At 46.5% G+C, this 23,369-nt stretch overlaps 1 protein-coding gene across 1 annotated transcript in view; it reads left to right on the top strand.

Moving 5' to 3' along the window:
* Positions 1–23,369, top strand: part of SLCO2B1 (solute carrier organic anion transporter family member 2B1) — a gene marked incomplete at both ends in the record, with an annotated part of 72,579 nt that overhangs the window by 39,198 nt on the left and 10,012 nt on the right. Inside the window, 4 exons of the mRNA XM_081327696.1 lie at positions 6,194–6,305; positions 17,554–17,718; positions 21,061–21,253; positions 22,647–22,806. Coding sequence (XP_081183822.1) covers positions 6,194–6,305; positions 17,554–17,718; positions 21,061–21,253; positions 22,647–22,806 — 630 coding nt within the window. The remainder of the gene's footprint in view (positions 1–6,193; positions 6,306–17,553; positions 17,719–21,060; positions 21,254–22,646; positions 22,807–23,369) is intronic.

Below are 23,369 nucleotides of genomic sequence, written 5' to 3'. Positions count from 1 at the left end.
TAATTCTATTCTATTCTATTCTATTCTTAATTCTATTCTATTCTATTCTATTCTATTCTATTCTATTCTATTCTATTCTATTCTATTCTATTCTTAATTCTATTCTATTCTATTCTATTAATTCTTAATTCTATTCTATTCTATTCTATTCTATTCTATTCTATTCTTAATTCTATTCTTAATTCTATTCTATTCTATTCTATTCTTAATTCTATTCTATTCTATTCTATTCTATTCTATTCTATTCTATTCTATTCTATTCTATTCTATTCTATTCTATTCTATTCTATTCTATTCCATTCCATTCCATTCCATTCCATTCCATTCCATTCCATTCCATTCCATTCCATTCTATTCTATTCTATTCTATTCTATTCTATTCTATTCTATTCTATTCTATTCTATTCTTAATTCTATTCTATTCTATTCTATTAATTCTTAATTCTATTCTATTCTATTCTATTCTATTCTATTCTATTCTTAATTCTATTCTTAATTCTATTCTATTCTATTCTATTCTTAATTCTATTCTATTCTATTCTATTCTATTCTATTCTATTCTATTCTATTCTATTCTATTCTATTCTATTCTATTCTATTCTTAATTCTATTCTATTCTATTCTATTAATTCTTAATTCTATTCTATTCTATTCTATTCTATTCTATTCTATTCTATTCTATTCTATTCTATTCTTAATTCTATTCTTAATTCTATTCTATTCTATTCTATTCTTAATTCTATTCTATTCTATTCTATTCTATTCTATTCTATTCTATTCTATTCTATTCTATTCTATTCTATTCTATTCTATTCTATTCTATTCTATTCTATTCTATTCTATTCTATTCTCCGTGGAAATGTTCTCTCCAGCTCAAATCCTTCCTCCCTTGGAGTTTCCCAGTATATCATTCATTCTGTACTCACCCCCAGTGTCGGAAAGCAGAATTGGGGATTTTGTCATGATCCTAACACGTGGCATTGCAATCTAGCCTTTCACTAACGTTTTACCTTTATCGCCGATCCAAGAAGAGGATCTATATCTCCAAAGGTCATAGGAACCTATCCATCCCCTCCGAGAGATTTAATCTTTTCATCTTCTCTGTTGCGTTGAAGACTAAGGAATTTAGAGGCCTCTTGCCTTTAAGCAGCATAGACAGTATCTTTACACTTTATATTGCAAGGCTCTGCCTCTTGCTAAATCCCCTTTTTCAAATTGAGTTATCGTGTTCTCTCCGCTTGAATGTCTGTGATTTAATCTTCTGTGCCGCAAAGTCATACATTTCTTCGGCTGGGTTGTTTTGCGGTCTTAAGTACAAGTAGTATCTCGAATCTGCTCAAAACACTTGACGTTTGACAATCTCTTGGTAGCCCCTGTCCTTTAAGACCACTCCCTTTTCCTTCTGCCTCGCCTTACTGGTCAAGGAAGTGGGCAGACTAGCAGACACCCCAATGTTATTCCTTCTAGGTTTGTCAAGTGAGTCTGAATGCAACCGATATCATTTAGATTTGGAAACTGACCAAAGAGACAAGCGACCTGGAATTAAGGAGAAACTTCCTGACAGTGAGGACAATTAACCAGTGGAACAGCTTGCCACCAGACGTTGTGGGTGCTCCATCACTGGAGGTTTTCAAGAAGAGGCTAGAAAGTCACTTGTCTGAGATGTTGTAAGTCAGGGGTAGGCAACCTTGGCTCTTTTATGACTCATGGACTTCAACTCCCAGAATTCCTGAGCCAGCCATGCTGAGGGGAAAGGGAGAGGTTTCCAAGCTGAGCCATGTTGGCTGAGGAATTCTGGGAGTTGAAGTCCACAAGTCATAAAGGGCCAACGTTTCCCTCATGCTGGCTCAGAAATTCTGGGAGTTGAAGTCCACGAGTTATGAAGGGGCCATAGTTCCCCATGGTGGCTGAGGAATTCTGGGAGTTGAAGTCCACGAGTCATGAAGGGGCCAAATTTCCCTCATGCTGGCTCAGGAATTCTGGGAGTTGAAGTCCACGAGTCATGAAGGGGCCAAATTTCCCTCATGCTGGCTCAGGAATTCTGGGAGTTGAAGTCCACGAGTCATGAAGGGGCCAAATTTCCCTCATGCTGGCTCAGGAATTCTGGGAGTTGAAGTCCACCAGTCATGAAGGGGCCATAATTCCCCCATGCTGGCTGAGGAACTCTGGGAGTTGAAGTCCACAAGTCATGAAGGGGCCATACTTCCCCATGGTGGCTGAGGAATTCTGGGAGTTGAAGTCCACGAGTTATAAAAGAGCCAAGGTTGCCTACCCCTGGTGTAGGTGAAGCAGAAGTTTGCAGTTGGTGTCCAATTCAGCGACTCTCCCCTTTCTTTAATTAAAATATTGGTCATACTGAAGCAGAAGTACAGTTCCTGCCATACTGCTTTTGAGAATTCCAAAAGTCACCTCCAGCTTGGTAAAACCTGCCAGTTTTTCTTCTGTGGGGTCCTCGGTGCTCTCCGCACTTGGTTGTTTTCTAGCAGACATTTCATGACCCAACTAGGGGACATTATCAGTGCACTGGCGGGAAATGAAATATCTGCAAGAAAGCAGCCAAGCTTAAAGAGCACCAAAGACCTAACAGTCCCCCTCCTCCTCCTCCTCCTCCTCCTCCTCCTCCTCCTCCTCCTCCTCCTCCTCCTCTATCTTAGAGACCGATGATGTTGCCTAACTGGGTAATGAAACTTCTGCAAGGAAACCGCCAAGCTCAGAGAGCACCAAGGAACCCACGGTCTTCCTCCTCCCCCCCTCCCTCCTCCTCCTCCTCCTCCTCCTCCTCCTCCCCTTCCTTCTCTCTGCAATCCCCCCACCCTTCCTGCATTGCCGACGTTACCTAGCAGGGTAATGAAACGTCTACAGGAAAAGAACCAAGCCCAGAGGGCACCCAGGGCTCCAGAGTGCAATCCTGACCTACAGTGATTCTCTTCAATTACTTCTATGAAGTTGTTCCTTTGATGAGTCATCTGCCCCTGGGATTGTGGCTTAATCTATTTCATTGATTTATTCCCACCTTAGCCCTGCAGAACCCTTTTCTCTAAGGACGTTTGATTTTTCGTCTTCTTGGGACTGGGGTCTTGATATCTCTGCTCGACTCTTAACGTCCTCCGTCCTTTTTTACCTTCTCCTCCCGCCTCCCGAAACACACCGAAATCTTCCAAACGGTTTATCGCAAATTGCATCTTCTTCTTTTATTATTTTTAGAGCGTTTGCCACCGTTTCAAAAGGTTAGGAGAGCCTCTATTATCTTAGTCCGATGCGGCTGCTTCTGGCAGAGCCCTTCCTTCAACTCCTGGCTGGCTTTTGCTATCTCCGGCTTCTCATTACCATGCGGAGATAAACTCTTGCCTTTTATCAGCCTCTTACTACAAAGCCCCCCGTAATAAGTTTGCTCTTTTTAAAAAAAAACGGTAGCTCCAAAGAAACTCCTTGGATGTGAAATGAAACATTTTCGAAGTGAGGGGGCGGGGCGGGGGAAAACCCCCAAGAAAGCCCATCTGCCTTTTGGAAAAAAAATTGTCTTTGGGACGTTTGTAAAAAATAATAATAATAAAGGTGGGATACAAATTAGAACAGAGGCATGGCATCAAGATCACGCGAAGCATTGGCACCGCTTGATCAAACCCCAGTGAGGCCACACCTGGAACACCGCGGCCAGTTTGGGTCACCGTATCACGAAAAAGAGGTTGAGAGTTTGGAAAAAGTTCAGAGAAGAGCAACTAAGGTGATGCAAGGCCTGGAGACCAAAACGTACAAAGAACGGCTGCGGGACTTGGGTTTGGCTAGTCCAGGGGTCAGCAACCTGAAACAGTGAAAGAGCCACTCAGAACCGGTTCCCTCACAAAAGGAAAAACTGGGAGCCGCAAAAAATGTGTGCACATGTGCATACATGCGTGCATGCGCAGAACACGGTTTGACTGAATAGTGGAGCCAAGGCGAGATATGCACTTACCCTGCATATTTGAATTGATTGGTTGAACTTTTTTAGTCCCACTTTTTTTTTTTGGACTGCACATGGCAGATGACCGGGAGCCGCAGGAGATGGCTGAAAGAGCCGCATGCGGCTCCGGAGCTGCGGGTTGCAGACCTATGGGCTAGTCTAAAGAAAAGAAGAAATAGGGGAGACATGATAGCAGCGTTCCAGTATCTCAGGGGCTGTCCCAAAGAAGAGGAGGGGGTCACGTTGTTCACCAGAGCACCAGATGAAAGGATGAGAAACGATGGTTGGAAGCTGATTAAGGAGAGAAGCAACCTGAAATTAAGGAGAAACTTCCTAACAGTGAGGACAGTTAACCAGTGGAACAGCTGGCCACCAGAAATTGTGGGTGCTCCATCATTGGAGGTTTTAAAGAAGAGACTGGACAGTCACTGGTCTGAGATGGTATAGGGTCTCCTGCTTGAGCGGGGCGTTGGACTAGAAGACCTCCAAGGTCCCTTCCAGCTTTGTTCTATTCTATTCTATTCTATTCTATTCTATTCTATTCTATTCTATTCTATTCTATTCTATTCTATTCTATTCTATTCTATTCTATTCTATTCTATTCTATTCCATTCCATTCCATTCCATTCCATTCTGTATTTCTATTCTATTCTATTCTATTCTATTCTATTCTATTCTATTCTATTCTATTCTATTCTATTCTATTCTATTCTATTCTATTCTATTCTATTCTATTCTATTCTATTCTATTCTATTCTATTCTATTCTATTCCATATTTTCTTTTCTTTTCTATTCTATTCTATTTTATTCTAAATAACTATATGAGAACAGTTGGGTGTCAAAAGGGGGAAAGGAAGGCTGCAACATCAGCTGCCCAGAGTCGTTTTGATACAAGTAGTCCTTGACTTACAGTCATTCATTTAGTGACCTTTCCAAGTTACAACAGAGATGAAAAAAAAGTGACTGATGTTTGTTTTTCACACTTACGACCGTTACAGCCTCCCCATGGTCACGTGATTAAAATTCATATACTTGGCAACTGACTGATATTTACGACGGTCGCAGTGTCCCCTTTTGCGACCTTCTGACAAGCAAAGTCAGTGTGGAAGCCAGATTCACTGAACAACCGTGTGACGAACTTAATAAGCGCAGCGATTTATTTAACCGTGGTGGCAGGAAAGGTCGTAACACGGGGCCAAATTCACTTAACAACCGTCCCCCCTCAGCCAGCAGGAATTTTGGGCTGGGTGGCGGTGGTGAGTTGAGGCCTCTCTGTTGTAAATCGAAGAAACAAAATTATCTTCAAAAACTCAGGTCCATGTGCCGGATCTAGTGGCAGGGAGTCCTTCTGACTTTTAGAACCCTTGCTTAGGGTCAACTATGGGTTCCTCTGGAGAGCTGAGTTGCTGCATTGAATAGAATAGAGCTGGAAGGGACCATGGAGGTCTTCTAGTCCAGCCCCCCGCTCAAGCAGGAGAACCTATACAATCTCAGACAGATGATTGTCTAGCCTCTTCTTTAAAACCTCCAGTGACGGAGCGCCCACGATTTCTGGAGGCAAAGCTGTTCCACTGGTTAATTGTCTTCACTGTCAGGAAGCTTCTCCCTAATTCCAGGTTGCTTCTCTCCTTGATGAGTATCCAACTGTTGTTTCTCGTCCTACCCTCTGGTGCTTTGGAGAACGACTTGACCCCCTCCTCTTTGTGGCACCCCTCAAATACTAGAATCCTGCTATCCTGTCTCCCCTATTTCTTCTTTTCTTTAGACTAGCCAAACCCAAGTCCCGCAGCCCTTCTTCGTACGTTTTAGTCTCCAGGCCTTGGATCGCCTTAGTTGCTCTTCTCTGCACTTTTTCCAAACTCTCAACATCCTTTTTATTTATTTATTTTGGGGACTTATATGCTTTTTGTGATATGGCGACCAAAATTGGCTGCAGTACTCCAGGTGTGGCCTCACCATGGTTTTATAAAGTGGTACTAATACCTCCGCGTGATCTTGCTCCTACGCCTCTGTTTAGGCAACCCAGGATTGTGTGAGCTTTTTTGGCTGCAGCCGCACACGGCCGGCTCACGGTCAAGCGATCGCCCACTGGGACTCCGAGGTCCCCTCTCGCAGTGGCTGTTTTAAAGCCAGCTCTCGCCCAATCTGTACTTGTACCTTGGGGTTTTTCCTGCCTAGATGTAATTGATTGATTGATGAAGTCTCCCGGAAGCGGCCTAGTCCTTTTCAATTTCCAATTTCCCTCTCCGTAGGATGAAGCCGCCCGGAAGAGCATTGCCGACATGACCAAAGAAGAAGTTGCCGAGCGGCTTAAGAATCAAAGCCAGGAAGAAGAAAGCTTGACTCTGTTGCAGTTTGTCAAAAGTAAGGGGTTTTCCCCCCCCCAGGCGGCCAACCCAGCTGGAGGTATTCATCATGCATTGATCTGGAGGGGGGGGCAGGGGTGTCACAAAATTGTCCCCAGGAACTACAGGAGAAGGATGGAGATGCCACCACCTGAAGCTAGGTAGGATGTCACGATATAGACGTTGAAAAGAAAAATCAGCTCCGGTTCCAAGCCGGGAATAAAATGGAGGCTGCTTCAGGAAGAAAGTTTATTTATTTTATTTTATTTATTTTTATTGGATTTATATACCGCCCTTTCCCGAAGGACTCAGGGCGGTTTACAGGGTATTTAAAACAAAGATCGATACAAAAGTTAAAAAACAATTAAAAAGATTAAATCAAATCCCTAAAAAATAAAGTTGATGGATGAGCAGGATCAACAACAGCCCGGAGGTCTGGGATAAAGCTGAAAAAATTGATTCGATGAGTGCAAGGATTTTTATTTTTTTTTTGGTACGGTTTTACAGCGTTTCGTAATTTGGAGGCTTGCTTTGTGTGCTTTTGTCATTCGTTGCTTTGGCTTGTTTCGCAAAGGCTGGCAGTGGGTCTAAAATACTGGCTTCCTTGGGCTTTGATCCTGCCAAACAAACGTGATTGGTTTTTACCTGGCTATTTACAGTCTGTCTATTGCCTTTCATAGGCAGGTTTGAGGCAACGTTTCCGCTTTTTGCAATAGCCAGGGAGAGATAATAATAATAATAATAATAATAATAATAATAATAATAATAATAATAATAATAATAATAATAATAATAATAATAATAATAATAATAATAATAATAATAATAATAATAATAAATTAATTAATTTTATTTGTATACCGCCCTTCTCCCGAAGGACTCAGGGCAGTGAACAGGGCAATACATGTTAAAAAACAGAATACAAAAATTAAAAAAAGATTAAACAAGTGCCCAGAACTCTTAGATAGATTAAAACGCATTTAAAAGTAATAAAAACCCAACCCCCTCCCATCAGGCCAGGCCAGCTTGTTCAAAAAGATACGTCTTTAGATCGCGCCGGAAGGAGCGAAGGTCGGGCGCCATCCAGAGCTCAACCGGAAGATGATAATAATAATAATAATAATAATAATAATAATAATAATAATAATAATAATAATAATAATAATGGTGATGATGATGATGATGATGATGATGATGATGATGATGATGATGATTATGGAAGGGACCTTTTCTTGTGATTTGGTGGGGGGCGCGGCATAATAAAAAGGATTGGGGGAGGTTGCATTCTTACCACAACCGGGAAGATGACCAGGGGTCTGGAGACTAAAGAACTAGGTATGTCTAACCTTTTGTTTTTTTTCCAATTCAGAATTGAGCTGGAAGGGACCTTGGAGGTCATCTAGTCCAACCTCCTGCTCAGGCAGGAAACCCTCTACCATTTCAGACAAATGGTTGTCCAATCTCTTCCTGAAAACCTCCAGGGATGGAGCACCCACAACTTCTGGAGGCAGGTAGTTCCACTGGTTAATTGTCCTCACTGTTAGGAAGTTTCTCCTTAGTTCCAGGTTGCTTCTCTCTTTGGTTAGTTTCCACCCCTTGTGCCCTACAGAAGAGAAGGATTGGGGGGACATGAAGCAGTCCTCCAGCATTTGGGGGGCTGCTACAGAGATGATGATGATCATATAAGAAAACAGTGGCTGCAGCTGCCCAAAAAAGCCAACACAGTGCTGGGCTGCATTAACGGAGGGATAGAATCAAGATCACGTGAAGAGTTAATACCACTTTACAAGGCCTTGGTAAGGCCACACTTGTAATATGGCATCCAGTTTTGGTCACCACAATGTAAAAAAGATGTCGAGACTCTAGAAAGGGTACAGAGAAGAGCAACAAAGATGATTGGGGGACTGGAGGCTAAAACATATAGGGAACGGTTGCTGGAATTGGGTATGTGTAGTTTAATGAAGAGAAGGGTGAGGGGTGACATGATAGCAGGGTTCCAGTATCTCAGGGGCTGCCCCAAAGAAGAGGGAGCCAGGCTGTTCTCCAAAGCACCAGAAGGCAGGAGAAGAAGCAACGGATAGAAACTAACCAAGGAGAGAAGCAACCTGGAACTAAGGAGAAACTTCCTGACAGCTAGAACAATTAGCCAGTGGAACAACCTGCCTCCAGAAGCTGTGGGTGCTCCAACACTGGAAGTCTTTAAGAAGAGACTGGCCAGCCATTTGTCTGAAATAGTGTAGGGTTTCCTGCCTGACTAGATGACCTCCAAGGTCCCTTCCAACATCATCATCATCATCATCATCATCATCATCATTATCATCATCATCATCATCATCATCATCATCATCATCATCATCATCTTGGTGTTTCTATGGGCCAGGTCTCTCCACCTTTTCTGATCATGCACTACTACTTAGAGTTTTTCTATGCCCTTGCTGGTGTCGGCTTTGATGGTGTTCAGCCACCACGTTCTTTGGCAGCCTGGTTTCCTGTGCCCACTAACCCTTCCCAACATCGTCGCTTTTCTCCCGTGAATTCCCTCGAATGACCCAGCCAAAATAAGTGAGAGGCCCTTATTCTCTCTGATTTTGGTCAGAGAAAAGAAGGCGGGGGGGTGTCCACCTGTTCCCCAAAGCACCTGAGGGCAGGACAAGAAAGAACAGATGGGAAACAATCCAGGAGAGAAGCAACTTGAAACTAAGGAGAAATTTCCTGAGAGTGAGAGCAATCCGTCAGCGGAAGGGCTTCCCCCCAGAAGTTGTGGGCGCTCCATCCCCGGAGTCTTTTTTTTCCAAGAAGAGACAAGACAACCATTTCTTCTGCTGGAGCAGGGGGCTGGACTAGAAGATCTCTAAGGACCCTTCCAGCCCGATTAGTCCATGTTCTATATTCCTAGGCTGACACAGACAGACCTGGTCAATCTCAGCACTGCGGAGCACTTGATGTTTTGCCCAGCGAAATGTCCTTTTTCTCCAGGAACTACGTCCAACGTCCCATCCCTTGCTTTGAGCTCGCCAGATGTTACCTCCGTTGAACGGCGGGGTGCTTCCAATTTGCCACCGGGCGACAAACCATAGTTAGCGTGTGCCCGGGTTAAAGACCTGGACTCAGAGAGTGGAGAACCAAGTTCAGAGCCGGTGTCAATGCCTCCGTCGGAGAGTGAATCTGCAGAGGAAAATGAGCTGGAAGGGGACCCTGTGGAGGTCCAGAGAGAGGGGTCTGTGGCTTCAGAGGAACGTGCGGAAGAGCAGGCCGAGGCAGGCCAGGGCCCTTCAGGATTGGGACAGGATGAACAGGGGAGACTGAACTCAGATGATGAGCAAGGGCCACCCCCTCCTGATCCTAGAGCAGGAGTAGGCAAGCTTGGCTCTTTTATGGCTCTTTTATTGGCTCTTTCAACTCCCAGAATTCCTGAGCCAGCATGGGGGAACTATGGCCCCTTTGTGACTCGTGGACTTCAACTCCCAGAATTCCTGAGCCAGCATGGGGGAACTATGGCCCCTTCATGACTTGTGGACTTCAACTCCCAGAATTCCTGAGCCAGCATGGGGGAACTATGGCCCCTTCATGACTTGTGGACTTCAACTCCCAGAATTCCTGAGCCAGCATGGGGGAACTATGGCCCCTTAATGATTCGTGGACTTCAACTCCCAGAATTCCTCAGCCAGCGTGCGGGAATTATGGCCCCTTCATGACTTGTGGACTTCAACTCCCAGAATTCCTGAGCCAGCATGGGGGAACTATGGCCCCTTCATGACTCGTGGACTTCAACTCCCAGAATTCCTGAGCCAGCATGGGGGAACTATGGCCCCTTCATGACTCGTGGACTTCAACTCCCAGAATTCCTGAGCCAGCATGGGGGAACTATGGCCCCTTAATGATTCGTGGACTTCAACTCCCAGAATTCCTCAGCCAGCGTGCGGGAATTATGGCCCCTTCATGACTTGTGGACTTCAACTCCCAGAATTCCTGAGCCAGCATGGGGGAACTATGGCCCCTTCATGACTTGTGGACTTCAACTCCCAGAATTCCTCAGACAGCATGGGGAACTATGGCCCTTTCAATGACTTGTGGACTTCAACTCCCAGAATTCCTGAGCCAGCATGGGGAACTATGGCCCCTTCAATGACTTCTGGACTTCAACTCCCAGAATTCCTCAGCCAGCATGGGGAACTATGGCCCCTTCGTGACTTGTGGACTTCAACTCCCAGAATTCCTGAGGCAGCCATGCTGAGGGAAAAGGGAGAGGTTTCCAAGCTGAGCCATGCTGACTCAGGAATTCTGGGAGTTGAAGTCCGCAAGTCATGAGGGGGCCATAGTTCCCCATGCTGGCTCAGGAATTCTGGGAGTTGAAGTCTATGAGTCATAATAGAGCCAAGGTTGCCTACCCCTGTCCTAGAGCATGGAGAGTGGAGAGAAGGAGGGAACAACGCAGGCAGGCTCAACTACTCGGGAGGAGAGCGTGCCGCCCTTCTCCACAAGGCACACCTGGAGACTGAGACTTAAGGAGATGCTGTGGGGAGGAGCATTTGTTGGGAACAAATGCTGATTTCCTGGAGTTTTGTGTGTGTTGTTGCTGATCTCTTGTTCTGTGACTTCTGCTGGGAAACTCGGAAACTCTGACCATTGGACTGACTGACCATGTTGTTTGGATGTTCAAAGACCTCGGACTGTATTTCGGCTCCTCTTCTGAAGCTGCTCGGGCAAGCTTGTATTCCCACAGACCCGTTAGGTTTATGATGTACGCGTCGTCCCTGGTTATCTCCGTGGCCTTGAGTAAATTTCCCTCCTAATCAGACTGTCTGTGAAACTACTTGCAGCCAGAGGCGGCTGAAGGTGTGTGTGTGTGTCTTCTTTTGTCTGGAGGCTTGCCAGAAACGTGGGAGCACTTGGGGAAAACGTGAAGCCATTCAAGGGCGGTTTGAATTGCCAGCTGACTCTGCATTGCCTCGGTGCTGTGCCCTGGGTCATCACAGCCACTTTCCACCAAGGAGTATCCCTGGAGGACTTTCAGCCAGATTTTCTCTTCCGCCCAGCTCACCCCTCCAACTTGGAGGTTGGAGGAAGGAAGAAATTGCTATCTGTACGAGCAGCCGGTGTCAGATGCGAGCAGGCAGAACTGCATGTCAAGAGCCTACCCTGGCCACTTTATTGACGTCTGCCCATGTTACAAGAATCTGCGGACTTCAACTCCCAGAATTCCCCATCCAGTATGGCTGGCTGGGGAATTCTGGGAGTTGATCCATACATCTTTAAGTTAAATAGCAGAGCTGGCTGGGGAACTCTGGGAAATGAATTCCACCCATCTTCACGTTTAGCTGGCTGGGGAATTCTGGGAGCTGAAGTCCACTCAACTCTCAAATTGCCAAGAGTGAGAAACACTGCTTAAGAAGGATAAAGCTGCCAAAAAGGAGAGCCTCAACAGAAAAATCCAGATCCAACAATCCCTAATGGGGATACCCGTTTAGGACAAAATCCCCCAAGAATTCCCCCTTTCTGGGCCTTACTGGATGTGTAGCTACCTCTGAAAAATGATGACAGAACCCCAAAACTATCTCAGGTCCTCAGCCAGGCAAGCCTGGGAACGTGGACAGGTGCCTGGGATCATACGTATAAATTGCCCTGTTTTAAGGTGCATTTCAATAGTATTTATTTATTTATTTAGCGTATGGCTGGTCACACACAGAATTAAAAGCACTTCATATTTACAAGTTAGAACAGTTAAAACAATTTTTTTTTAAAAAAAGAAGCAATTATAAAACCTAAAACAGGAAAAAACATTTCAGAGTTTAATGTCGAGTTTGGAGATCCAGTCAGTAGCTGCCGTTGTTACGCAGAGGAAGTCCTTAAAAAAAAATCTCCTGGGTATCTTCTATTAGTTGCAATAGTAACAAGGAAGCAGAACATTTTTAAAAAATCTTCAAATCCAATATAGGTACACAAGTTTGCACAGGCTAAATTCACGCGCCTCATTTCTTTGCTTTTTCTCACTCTCTTTTGTTACTTTTGGTCTGGAAGTTTTGTTTCCTCGGCTCAAAACGGGGGGAAAAAGTCCGCGTAGATAAAACCCCGATAAAGGAAGAACACTGGGTTCCTTGCTTAGAACATAATGCGAACACTCACATCTCTTCTAATCGATAGATTAAACCTTAACCTCCCATTTTTCTCCGGCTTTCTAGACACGTGACAGCACAGTTCCTAGCTGAGCAAGGAGACGGCTCTTCCTTTATTTAATGTGTAATTCACGTTCCTTTCCAGCGTGAATTATATATAAATCGCTATTTAGGGCTCCCGGGTTCATTAACGCCCCTGACACGTTAATTCCACCACCCTAAATTAATGCCCAAAGCTTCCATTTTTCAAAGATAACGGATTTTTAAACAGAAGAAAGGGCGCAAGATAAATTGCCCTAGTGAAAAGGCACTGGGAAAATTGCAAGAGGGATGAAATTTAGGAAGCCTTTAATACGTATCAGAGGGGGACGTTTTGATTTAAGGTCGTTCGGTTGCCAGGAGGCAGGAAACACATATTTATGGACCTCGGTCTTTCTGAAAGTGTAAAAAAAAAACTAAAAGAGAGACAATAGGCCTCTTTTTTTTTTTTGCGTTAACACACTGCCTTGGAGTATTGATTGACAAGTGCAGCTTGCTCCAAAACTGAGAAATGTAAGAATTCACCCTCCCTAACCTAGCAGTTCGAAAGCACGTCAAAATGCAAGTAGAAAAATAGGGACCGCTCCGGTGGGAAGGTCACAGCGTTCCGTGCGCCTTTGGCGTCTAGTCACGCCGGCCACATGACCACGGAGATGTCCTTGGACAAGCGCTGGCTCTTCGGCTTTGAAACGGAGATGAGCACCGGCCCCTAGAGTCGGAAACGACTAGCACGCATGTGGGGGGAACCTTTACCTTTACCTTTTTTTATTCTTGGGATATGGATATAGGAACAGCTGCTGTTTGGGCACAGGCAGTACTGTATTTTTCCTAGTGGCCAAAAGGTGTTTCGGAAACACTACCAGCCAGGAGATGGACATGCTCTTCTCTCTCGTTAACAGAATAAGAAAGTTGGAAGGGACCTTGGAGGTCTTCTAGTCCAACCCCCCTGCTTAGGCTGTCCCGTCTCTTCTTAAAAATTCCCAGTGTTGGAGCATTCACAGCTTCTGGAGGCAGGTTGTTCCACTGGTTAATTGTCCACACTGTTAGGAAGTTTCTCCTTAATTCCAGGTTGCTTCTCTCCTTGGTTAGTTTCCATCCGTGGCTTCTTCTCCTGCCTTCAGGCGCTTTGGAGAAGAGCTTGACTCCCTCTTCTTTGGGGCAGCCCCTGAGATACTGGAAGACTGCTATCCTGTCACCCCCTCGTCTTTCTCTTCATTAAACTAGACATCCCCAATTCCAGCAACCGTTCCTTGTATGCTTTAGCCTCCAGTCCCCTGAGCTTCTTCGTTGCTCTTCTCTGCACTCTTTCTAGAGTCGCAACATCTTTTTAATATTCTGGTGACTAAAACATCAAGGATTACCTCTACCAGAATCCAATCCGGGTCGGTCACCAGCCCATATTTAGGGAATGTCTGTTTAGCCTGTACCAGAGGTAGCTCTAATTATCTGTACCACAGGCTTTCTTGCAGAGGGGAAAAAATATCTCTTATTTCTTTCCTTTTCCATTTTTAGCTGAAATTGACTTTCCGCTACAACTTTTGGCCTCTTGAGGGACACCAAGACAAGTAATTACATATTTCAGCTTTTCTTGCTAAGGCCTCTTTGGAGTCATCAACAGCCTTTGAGGCCCTTAAAACATAACCACAGCAATCAGCTGTCCCTTGACGTGGTGTTGCCTCAACTTAGCTGCACTAATAATTGTAATTATGTCCCGAAGGTGCTTTTTGCGAAAGGCAACTGAGTTTATTGTTTTTCTTTGAAGAAGTTTCACTTCTTATCTGAGAAGCTTCTTCAGCTCTGACTGGATGGCGGAGGAACGGAAGGATTTTTAAAAAATTTTAATTCCATTTATATCCCGCCCTTCTCCGAAGACTCAGGGCGGCTTACAAGCTTAGTAGTAGCCTTCATTCTATGTATATGCCTGCTTATTAGGGCTTTCACACACACCCCAGCGGCATTATTACAAAGTCAGCTTAATTGCCCCCAACAATCTGGGTCCTCATTTTACCTACCTGGGAAGGATGGAAGGCTGAGTCAACCTTGAGCCTGGTGGGATGCGAACCTGCACTAATTGCAGGCAGCTGGTGTTACTTAAGGAGGCATTAGCCCACTGCTCCACCAAGGCTCCTTTATACTCCTTTCAGAAAAACTGGTCATTTGCCTTCTTTGTAGAGGGTCGTTGAGGCCCCTTGGAGGTTCATCTGTGTCCTCAGGGTCAGCTGAGTAGTGCAAATGGGTGTGGAGCCTTCTTGGAACAACTTTCAGCACACCCATTTGCACTATTCAGAGGAGGACAGAGATAAACCTCCAAGTGGCCTCAACGACCCTCTAAAAGAAGGCAAATGACCAGTTTTTCTGCAAGGAGTATAAATCCTTCCATTTCCCCACCGTCCAGTCAGAGTTGAAGAAGCTTCTGGGATGAGAAGCGAAAGAAAAACAAAAAGGTCCGGTTGCCTTCTGAGGAAGCACCTTTGGGATAACCATCCCCAGATGATGAACCTGTCAGGAATTCTGCCAGATCTTGAATGCCCTTGATTTGTGGGAAAAAACAACTTTTCTCACAAAAGAGATGTGAGCAAAGATGAGGCATGGGAACACAATTAAATTCCCTTCATTGAAGTACATCGCATAGATGGATGCCTATAAGTTAATCCTTTGAAGGTTCCCAACAGCAAAAAAAAAGGAAAGTAGGTTTATTTGTCCTTTCCCCCCAGATTTAACTTACAGGTTTTTGAAGATTGCTTTTAGAGCTAAGTTAGATGTAACTTATGGGTTTTTGAATATTGCTTTAGAGCTAAGTTAGATGTAACAGGTTTTTGAATATTGCTTTAGAGCTAAGAGATGTAACTTACGGGTTTTTCAATATTGCTTTAGAGCTAAGTTAGATGTAACTTACGGGTTTTTGAATATTGCTTTTAGAGCTAAGTTAGATGTAACTTACGGGTTTTTGAATATTGCTTTGCTATAAAGCAATATTTTTAAAGTTTATGAAGTCTCCCTTCCATCCGAAGCACTTACTGTCTGAAAAATGATAAAAAATTGATATTTCCAGTGTGTAGAAGTGAGAAGTACAGAAGTGTGCTGGAGCGAGCGGCGACAGAAGCATGGTTTCTATCCAGCTTGCATCAGGATATAAAAGTATTTAATCTGAGGCTTATCAAGACTCTGCTGAATGTCTCTGCAGGTTCTCAGCCATCCAGTTCCTGGTTGTCCCAAAGGTGCTTTTTCTAGAGGCAACTGGACTTTCTTGTTATTATTTGAAGACCTTTCGCTTCTCATCCAAGAAGCTTCTTCAGGTTCTGACGGAATGGTGGGGAGTGGAAGGATTTATACTCCTTGCAGAAAACTGGTCATTTGCATCCTTTTAGAGGGTCATTGAGGCCACTTGGAGGTTTACCTGTGTCCTCAGGGTCACCTGAGTGGTGCAAGTGGGTGTGGAGCCTTTTCTTTGAAGACCTTTCGCTTCTCATCCAAGAAGCTTCTTCAGCTCTGACTGGATGGTGGGGAAGGGAAGGATTTGTACTCCTTGCAGAAAAACTGGTCATTTGCATCCTTTTTAGAGGGTCGTTGAGGCCACTTGGAGGTTTACCTGTGTCCTCAGAGTCACCTGAGTGGTGAAAATGGGTGTGGAGCCTTCTTGGAACAGCTTTCAGCCCACCCATTTGCACCACTCAGGTGACCCTGTGAGAACACAGACATACCTCCAAGTGGCCTCAATGGCTCTCTAAAAGAAGGCGAATGACCAGCTTTCTCCAAGGAGTATAAATCCTTCCATTCCCCACCATCCAGTCAGAGCTGAGGAAGCTTCTAGGATGAGAAGCGAAACGTCTTCAAGGAAATACCCAAGGGTGCTTTTTCAGGAGGCAACTGGACCTTCTTGTTTTTCTTTGTAGACGTTTCGTTTCCTGTCTTCACCATCCGTTGTGACTGGATGGTGGGGAAAATGGAAGGATTTATACTCCTTGCAGACAGCTGGTCATTTGCCTTCTTTTAGGGAGTCATTGAGGCCACCTGGAGGTTTATCTGTGTCCTCAGGGCCTTCCACAGTGAAGGGACCCAGGGCGGAGAACATCCAGCAGCCAAGAAGGCTCCACACTCATTTGCACTACTCAGGTGACCCCGAGGACACAGGTAAACCTCCAAGTGAACGTCCGGAACACAGCGGCCATCATAAATACTAGTCAGTTGCCAAGCATCAGAATTTTGGTCACAAGTGGGGGGGAAATGGCTCTAAATTACTTTTTTTCCAGTGCCGTTGTGTTGTGATTCAGTGTCAGCCTGTGCTCCCAGCAGCTGAGTCTGAGGAATCTGAGGAGGAGGAGGGGTTTGGAGAGCCTTCGGTGTCAGAGGGAGGGTCTAATGCACTGCGGGACTCTCAGCCTGGCCCCTCCAGTCATGTTCCTCATAAGGCTCAGCTGTGTGAGGAGGAGATGTCGGACTCAGAGGAGTCACAGCTGAATCTGTTCAGAGACGCTAGAAGCAGAAGGCAATCCAGCAGAGCAGAGCAAAGCAATGAGGCAACTCAGTGAGAGGAGGAGAAGGCAGTGAGAAGGCACGCTGTGGGACTGATAATAAAAGGGGAAGGAGTGGGCGGTGCTGGTTGCTGAAGGCACCCGTTCGGAGACATTCTAAGGGAATCCTGGTCTGTTCTGGCTACTTCTGTTTAACTCTTGTTGGATGTTTTGAATCATGTATTTTTGCTTGAAGAAAATATTCTGCTGCTTTTTTGTTTGAAAGACTTTATTATTTGGAACTGTAAATAAATTTGGGTTGGGTTTTTTCCCAGCCTATTGATTGTTAAAAGGAAAAAGGGGTTGTCCCTGACACACAAACAGGGCTGGCCGTAGGCTGGAACAGAACAACGTCCGGGACACGGCGGCCATCATAAATACGAGTCAGTTGCCAAGCATCAGAAATTTGATCACGTGACTGTGGGGATGCTGCAACGGTCACAAGTGGGGGGTAAATGGCCCTAACTTACTTTTTTTTCCCCGTGCTGTTGTAACTTTGAACAATCACCGAACGAGCTGTTGGCAGTCGAGGAGCGCCTGTCTTTGGTACCAATCGTTCCCCTTTTTGCAATCTCGTCCTTTTGTTTCCCTCTGGCGTTTGCAGTCTTCCCAATAGTCTTGCTGAGAAATCTCAAGAACCCGGTCTTCGTAATGGTAGTTTTGGCGATGGTGAACCTTTCGGCCATGATCGCAGGCTTGTCCACTTTCCTGGCTAAATTCCTGGAGCAACAATTCACTCTCTCGGCATCCGTGGCCAACATGATCCTAGGTAAGGGTGGCTTTCTCCTTCCCCGAAACCCACGAAGGGACCTCAGGTTTGAGAGCCCCACTGCTGTTCCACCAGGCTGGGCCAGGTGCCTGTGGGGCAACATTTTGGAAGCGGAGGCAAAATTCCCTCCTGAGTCTGCACTGAGGATGTTGCCTAGTTCGGTGGTGAAATGTCTGCAAGAAAAGCACCCAACGCAGAGAGCGTCAGGAACATCACAGACCTCCTCCTCCTCTTCCTCCTCCTCCTTGGTGCTCTCTGAGCTGGATGGTTTTCTGGCAGATGTTTAATGACCCAACTAGGGAACATCATCAATGGCAGAAGGGAGTGGGGTTGGGGAGTGGAGGAGGAGGAGGAGGACTGTGGGGTCCTTGATGTTCTCTAAGCTGGGTTGTTTTCTTGCAGACATTTCATGACCCAAGTGGGTCACATCATCAGTGTAGAAGGGAGGGGAGTTTGCGAGGAGGAGGAAGAGGAGGAGGAGGAGGAGGAGGAGGAGGAGGAGGATTCTGGGGTCCTTGGTGTTCTCTGAGCTGGGTGGTTTTCTTGCAGACGTTTCATGACCCAACTACTGTAGCTAACATTATCAGTGCTAGAAGTGAGTGGGGCTAGCAGGGAGGAGGAGGAGGAGGAGGAGGAGGAGGAGGAGGAGGAGGAGGAGGAGCAGGAAGAAGAAGAAGAAGAAGAAGAAGAAGAAGAAGAAGAAGAAGAAGAAGAAGAAGAAGAAGAAGAAGAAGAAGAAGAGGAGGAGGAGGAGGAGGAGAAGGGGGGAAGGACTGTGGGGTCCTTGGTGCTCTCTGAGCTGGGTGGTTTTCTTACACACCTTTCATGACCCAACTAGGGAACATCATCAGTGGCAGAAGGGAGTGTGTGTGTGTGGAGTGGAGGAGGAGGAGGAGGAGGAGGAGGAAGGACTGTGGGATCCCTGGTGTTCTCTGAGCTTGGTGCTTTTCTTGGATACGTTTCATGGTCAAACCAGGCAACGTCATCAGGGCTGGAAAAGAGTGAGGCTTGTGCAGAGGAGGAGGAGGAGGAGGAGGAGGAGGAGGAGGAGGAGGAGGAGGAGGAGGAGGAGGAGGAGGAGGAGGAGGAGGAGGAAGAGAACTGTGGGGTCCTTGGTGCTCTCTGAGCTTGGTGGTTTTCTTGCAGAGGTTTCATGACCGAAGTAGGGAACATCATCAGTGCTGGAAGAGGAGGAGGAGGAGGAGGAGGAGGAGGAGGAGGAGGAGGAGGAGGAAGGACTGTGGACTCCTTGGTGCTCTCTCAGCTTGGTGGTTTCCTTGCAGACATTTCACTACCCAACCAAGTAACATCATCAGTGCTACAAGAGAGTAGGGCTTATCCTCTGTCTGTGTACAAGTGGCTTACCCTACTGTGAACGTGGAGAGAGGTGGGGGTCTTCCTTCAAGTGGCAGGGTCTGAAGAAAGGCATTCCTCCCACGCTCCCGAGAAGTCCATCGTTACGGCTGACGGAAGGGGCGAACTGCTTCATCCGTGTCTGTGCCTCCACCCAACGCAGACCAGCTAACCTGTGGCCTCCACAGACATTTTCCATGATGGACCCGCGCAGGGCCTGAGGGCTGAGACCAAAGTCCTTGCCCAGGGGGGGTCTTCAAACGTGGCCCTTTGATCACTTGTGGACTTCAACTCCCAGAATTCCTCAGCCAGCTTTGCTTGTGGGTTGGTTTCCGAATGTTTTGTTAAAAGGCCAGGTACCTGCTTCAGTGGAGCTTAGGGCCATGGTGGCGAACCCGTGGCACGTGTGCCACAGGTGGCACGCAGAGCCCTCTCTTTGGGCACACGCGCCGTCACCCCATTCTTAGGCCTTCAGCTGGGTTTTCTAAAACCTTTTCGCTTTAGGCCTCCGCCGCCGTGTGCACACACCCCCCCCCAGTTTCAATCAATCAATCAATCAATTTCAACTTCTCGTGGGGAAAAAAAATCTCGCAAAATTGGAACTGATTGATCGAACTTTTTAGTCCCACCCACTCTGCCGTTACCACTGCAGCCACGCCCACCCAATGGGCCACGCCCACCCAATGGGCCACGCCCACCCGGCACCCGACGATACGTAAGTGGGTTTTGGGTTGCAGTTTGGGCACCCAGACTCTAAAAGGTTTAGGGGGATGTCACTTTCTGTGTCCTTCTGTTTATAAGGGCTTCAGGTGTGGGGGTGTCGAGTGAGGGCCTTGTCAGGGGTCTTGTGATGGATCAGGGTTGAGTCACCAGTGAGGGGCTCCTGATGGGTCTTGTGATGGGGAGGTCACGTAAGGTCAGGGTCTTGGGAGGTGAACCACTGGTGGAAGTAGGGGATCGCGCGGGACAGTTGCAGGCCGGTGCTGCCTCTGGTTGGCTGTGTGGTTGACTTGGATTCTGAGGAGTTCGTAGGCTGGTTGTGGGTTGATGGGTCTGTTGACGGCACTGCTTGTGTTTATTATTTGTCATTATGTTGTGAGTCCAGGACTACCTGTGTGTAGTGTTTCCTGAAGGAGCCATGGGGTTTGCAATTGTGGTGAATATCTGCAGCTCAGCTGTAGGATGAGGGTGGAGGTTCGTTCCCCGAGCTTGTGGGTTGGTTTCCAAGCGTTTCATTACCAGACTAGGTAACATCTTCAGCGGAGTCTGAAGATGTTACCTAGCCTGGTAACAAAACGTTCAGAAACCCACAAGCTCAGGGAACGAACCTCCACCCTCATCACTGATGACATTACTTAGTTGGGTCATGAAACGTCTGCAAGAAAAACGACCAAACTCAGAGAGCACCAAGGACCCCACTGTTCTCCTCCTCCTCCTCCTCCTCCTCCTCCTCGTAAACCCCACTCTCTTCTACTACTGATGACGTTACCTAGTTGTGTTATGAAACATCTGCAAGAAAAACACCAAACTCAGAGAGCGCCAAGGACCCCATTGTTCTCCTCCTCTTCCTCCTCTCCACAAACCCCATTCTCGTCTACTACTGATGACGTTACCAAGTTGTGTTATGAAACTTCTTCAAGTACACCACCAAACACAGAGAGCCCCAAGGACCCTATTGTTCTCCTCCTCCTCCTCCTCTTCCTCCTCCTCCTCCTCCTCTCCACCATCCCATTCTCTTCTACTACTGCTGACGTTACCTAGTTGTGTTATGAAACGTCTGCAAGAAAAACACCAAACTCAGAGAGAGCGCCAAGGACCCTCACAGGCTTAAGTCGTGATGTGCCCGGTCTGTACGTGACCCGAGCCCACCAGGTAGGACCTCCAGAACCCCATAACCGACAACCCACCTCCCAGCCTAGTACCAACCGGGAGCCCAGCCACCGCAAGGGTGACCCTCGCTTTGTGCTCTCTCCCCCCTCCAACCCGCAGGAGCCGTCAACATCCCTGGGGCCATGCTGGGAATCATCCTTGGGGGCGCCATCATGAAGAGCTGCAATTTCTCCCTCCGCCAGGCCACCGTCCTGTGCATCATCAGCATGGCCTTCTGTGTCCTCTTTGACATCCCCCTTCTCTTCTTGGGGTGTCCCACCCAGCGGGTCGCCGGGCTGGATTATTCCGGAAGGTACACTAACTCGGGAGCCGCCTCAGATCGTGGTTGTACAAGTCGTTCTCGACACTGTGACCGCCTGTGAGCCCAAAACTTTGGTTGCTAAGCAAGGCGGTTGTTACGGGGGTCCTGTACAATATTACGACCTTCTTCTGCCGTGATTGTTAAGTGAACCCACTGGAGGTACGTAAGCCAAATCTATGTAAGTCGAGGATTACCGCTGGGGTGGGGAATGATGGCCCCTTTGTGACTTGTGGACTTCAACTCCCAGAATTCCTGAGCCAGCATGGGGGAAACTATGGCCCCTTGATGACTTGCGGACTTCAACTCCCAGAATTCCTCAGCCAGCTTGGGGGAACTATGGCCCCTTTGATGACTTCCGGACTTCAACTCCCAGAATTCCTCAGGCAGCATGGGGGAAACTTTGGCCCCTTCATGACTGGTGGACTTCAACTCCCAGAATTCCTGAGCCAGCATGGGGAAACCATGGCCCCTTTATGACTCAACTCCCAGAATTCCTTTTAGAGAAACGTTGAGGCCATCTGGAGGTATATCTGTGTCCTCATGGAACTTTCTTATGCTTTGAAGACATTTCCCTTCTCATCCCAGAAGCTTCTTCAGGTTCTGACTGGTGGGGAGTGGAAGGATTTATACTCCTTGCAGACAGCTGGTCATTTGCATCCTTTTTAGAGGGTCGTTGAGGCCCACTTGGAGGTTTACTTGTGTCCTCAGGGTCACCTGAGTGGTGCAAGTGGGTGTGGAGCCTTTTCTTTGAAGACCTTTCGCTTCTCACCCAAGAAGCTTCTTCAGCTCTGACCGGATGGTGGGGAGTGGAAAGATTTATACTCCTTGCAGAAAAACTGGTCATTTGCATCCTTTTAGAGGGTCGTTGAGGCCACTTGGAGGTTTTATCTGTGTCCTCAGGGTCACCCGAGTGGTGAAAATGGGTGTGGAGCCTTCTTGGAACTGCAGAAAGGATTGTGTTGTAGAATGGAGATAGATCCACCATCCATTTGCACCATTTGGGTGACCCTGAGGACACAGACAAACCACCAAGTGGCCTCAACGACCCTCTAAAAAGGATGCAAATGACCAGTTTTTTGCAAGGAGTATAAATCCTTCCACTCCCCACCATCCAGTCAGAACTGAGGAAGCTTTTTTGTAAAACTCTTTAATAATAAAAAAAAAAGAACTGAGGAAGCTTCCGGGATGAGCGGCGAAACGCCTTCAAAGAAAAACAAGAAAGTCCAGTTGCCTCTTGAAAATAGCACCTTTGGGACAATCAGTAAATGAAGTTTTGTTTTTTAAGATAATGAGATTCGCTAATAAAGTCCGCCTATTGCTATGCGCTGGTGCTCAAAAGTTCAGACCGGCTGATAATTATTCTCTCCCCCCCCCCCTTTCGTAGTTCTGGAGCTTGGCAGCTGATTACCGCTTGCAACCTGAAGTGCAACTGTTCGCTCTCCTTTTTCAACCCGGTGTGCGGGCAGGACCTCGTGGAATACATCTCCCCTTGTTTTGCGGCATGCACCAAAGTCAACATCAACCCCATCACCAAGGCCGTCGTGGTGCGTAGGAATCCTCTTCCTCCCTTCCGTTTGGGAAAGGGCATTAACCAAAGAAATGCACCTTTATTGCATTTCCATTCATTTACATCTTGCAGTCGGTAGAGCAAGAATTAGGACCTTCCAATGTCCTAACTCTTATAATGATGATAATAATAACAATAATAATAAAGTTGGAAGGGACCTTGAGGTCATCTAGTCCAACCCCCTGCTCAGGCAGGAAACCTTATACCATTTCAGACAAATGGCTGTCCAGTCTCTTCTTAAAAACTTCCAGCGTTGGAGCATTCGCTGCTTCTGGTGGCAAGCTGTTCCACTGGTTAATTGTTCTAACTGTCAGGAAATTTCTCCTTAGTTCCAGGTTGCTTCTCTCCTTCATTAGTTTCCATCCGTTGTTTCTTGTCCTGCTTTCAGACGCTTTGGAGAATAGCTTGACTGCCTCTTCTTTGGGGCAGATCCTCAAATATTGGAAGACTGTTATCATGTCACCCCGGTCCTTTTTCTTCAGTAAACAAGACATACCCAAAGGAGCTGAATTAACAGAATAACAGAATTGGAAGGGACCT

Source organism: Vipera berus, assembly GCF_964194415.1.
Source record: "Vipera berus genome assembly, chromosome: 4".
NCBI lineage: Eukaryota > Metazoa > Chordata > Lepidosauria > Squamata > Viperidae > Vipera > Vipera berus.
Note: the sequence above shows the minus strand (reverse complement) of the source record. Positions and strands in the feature narration are given on the sequence as shown.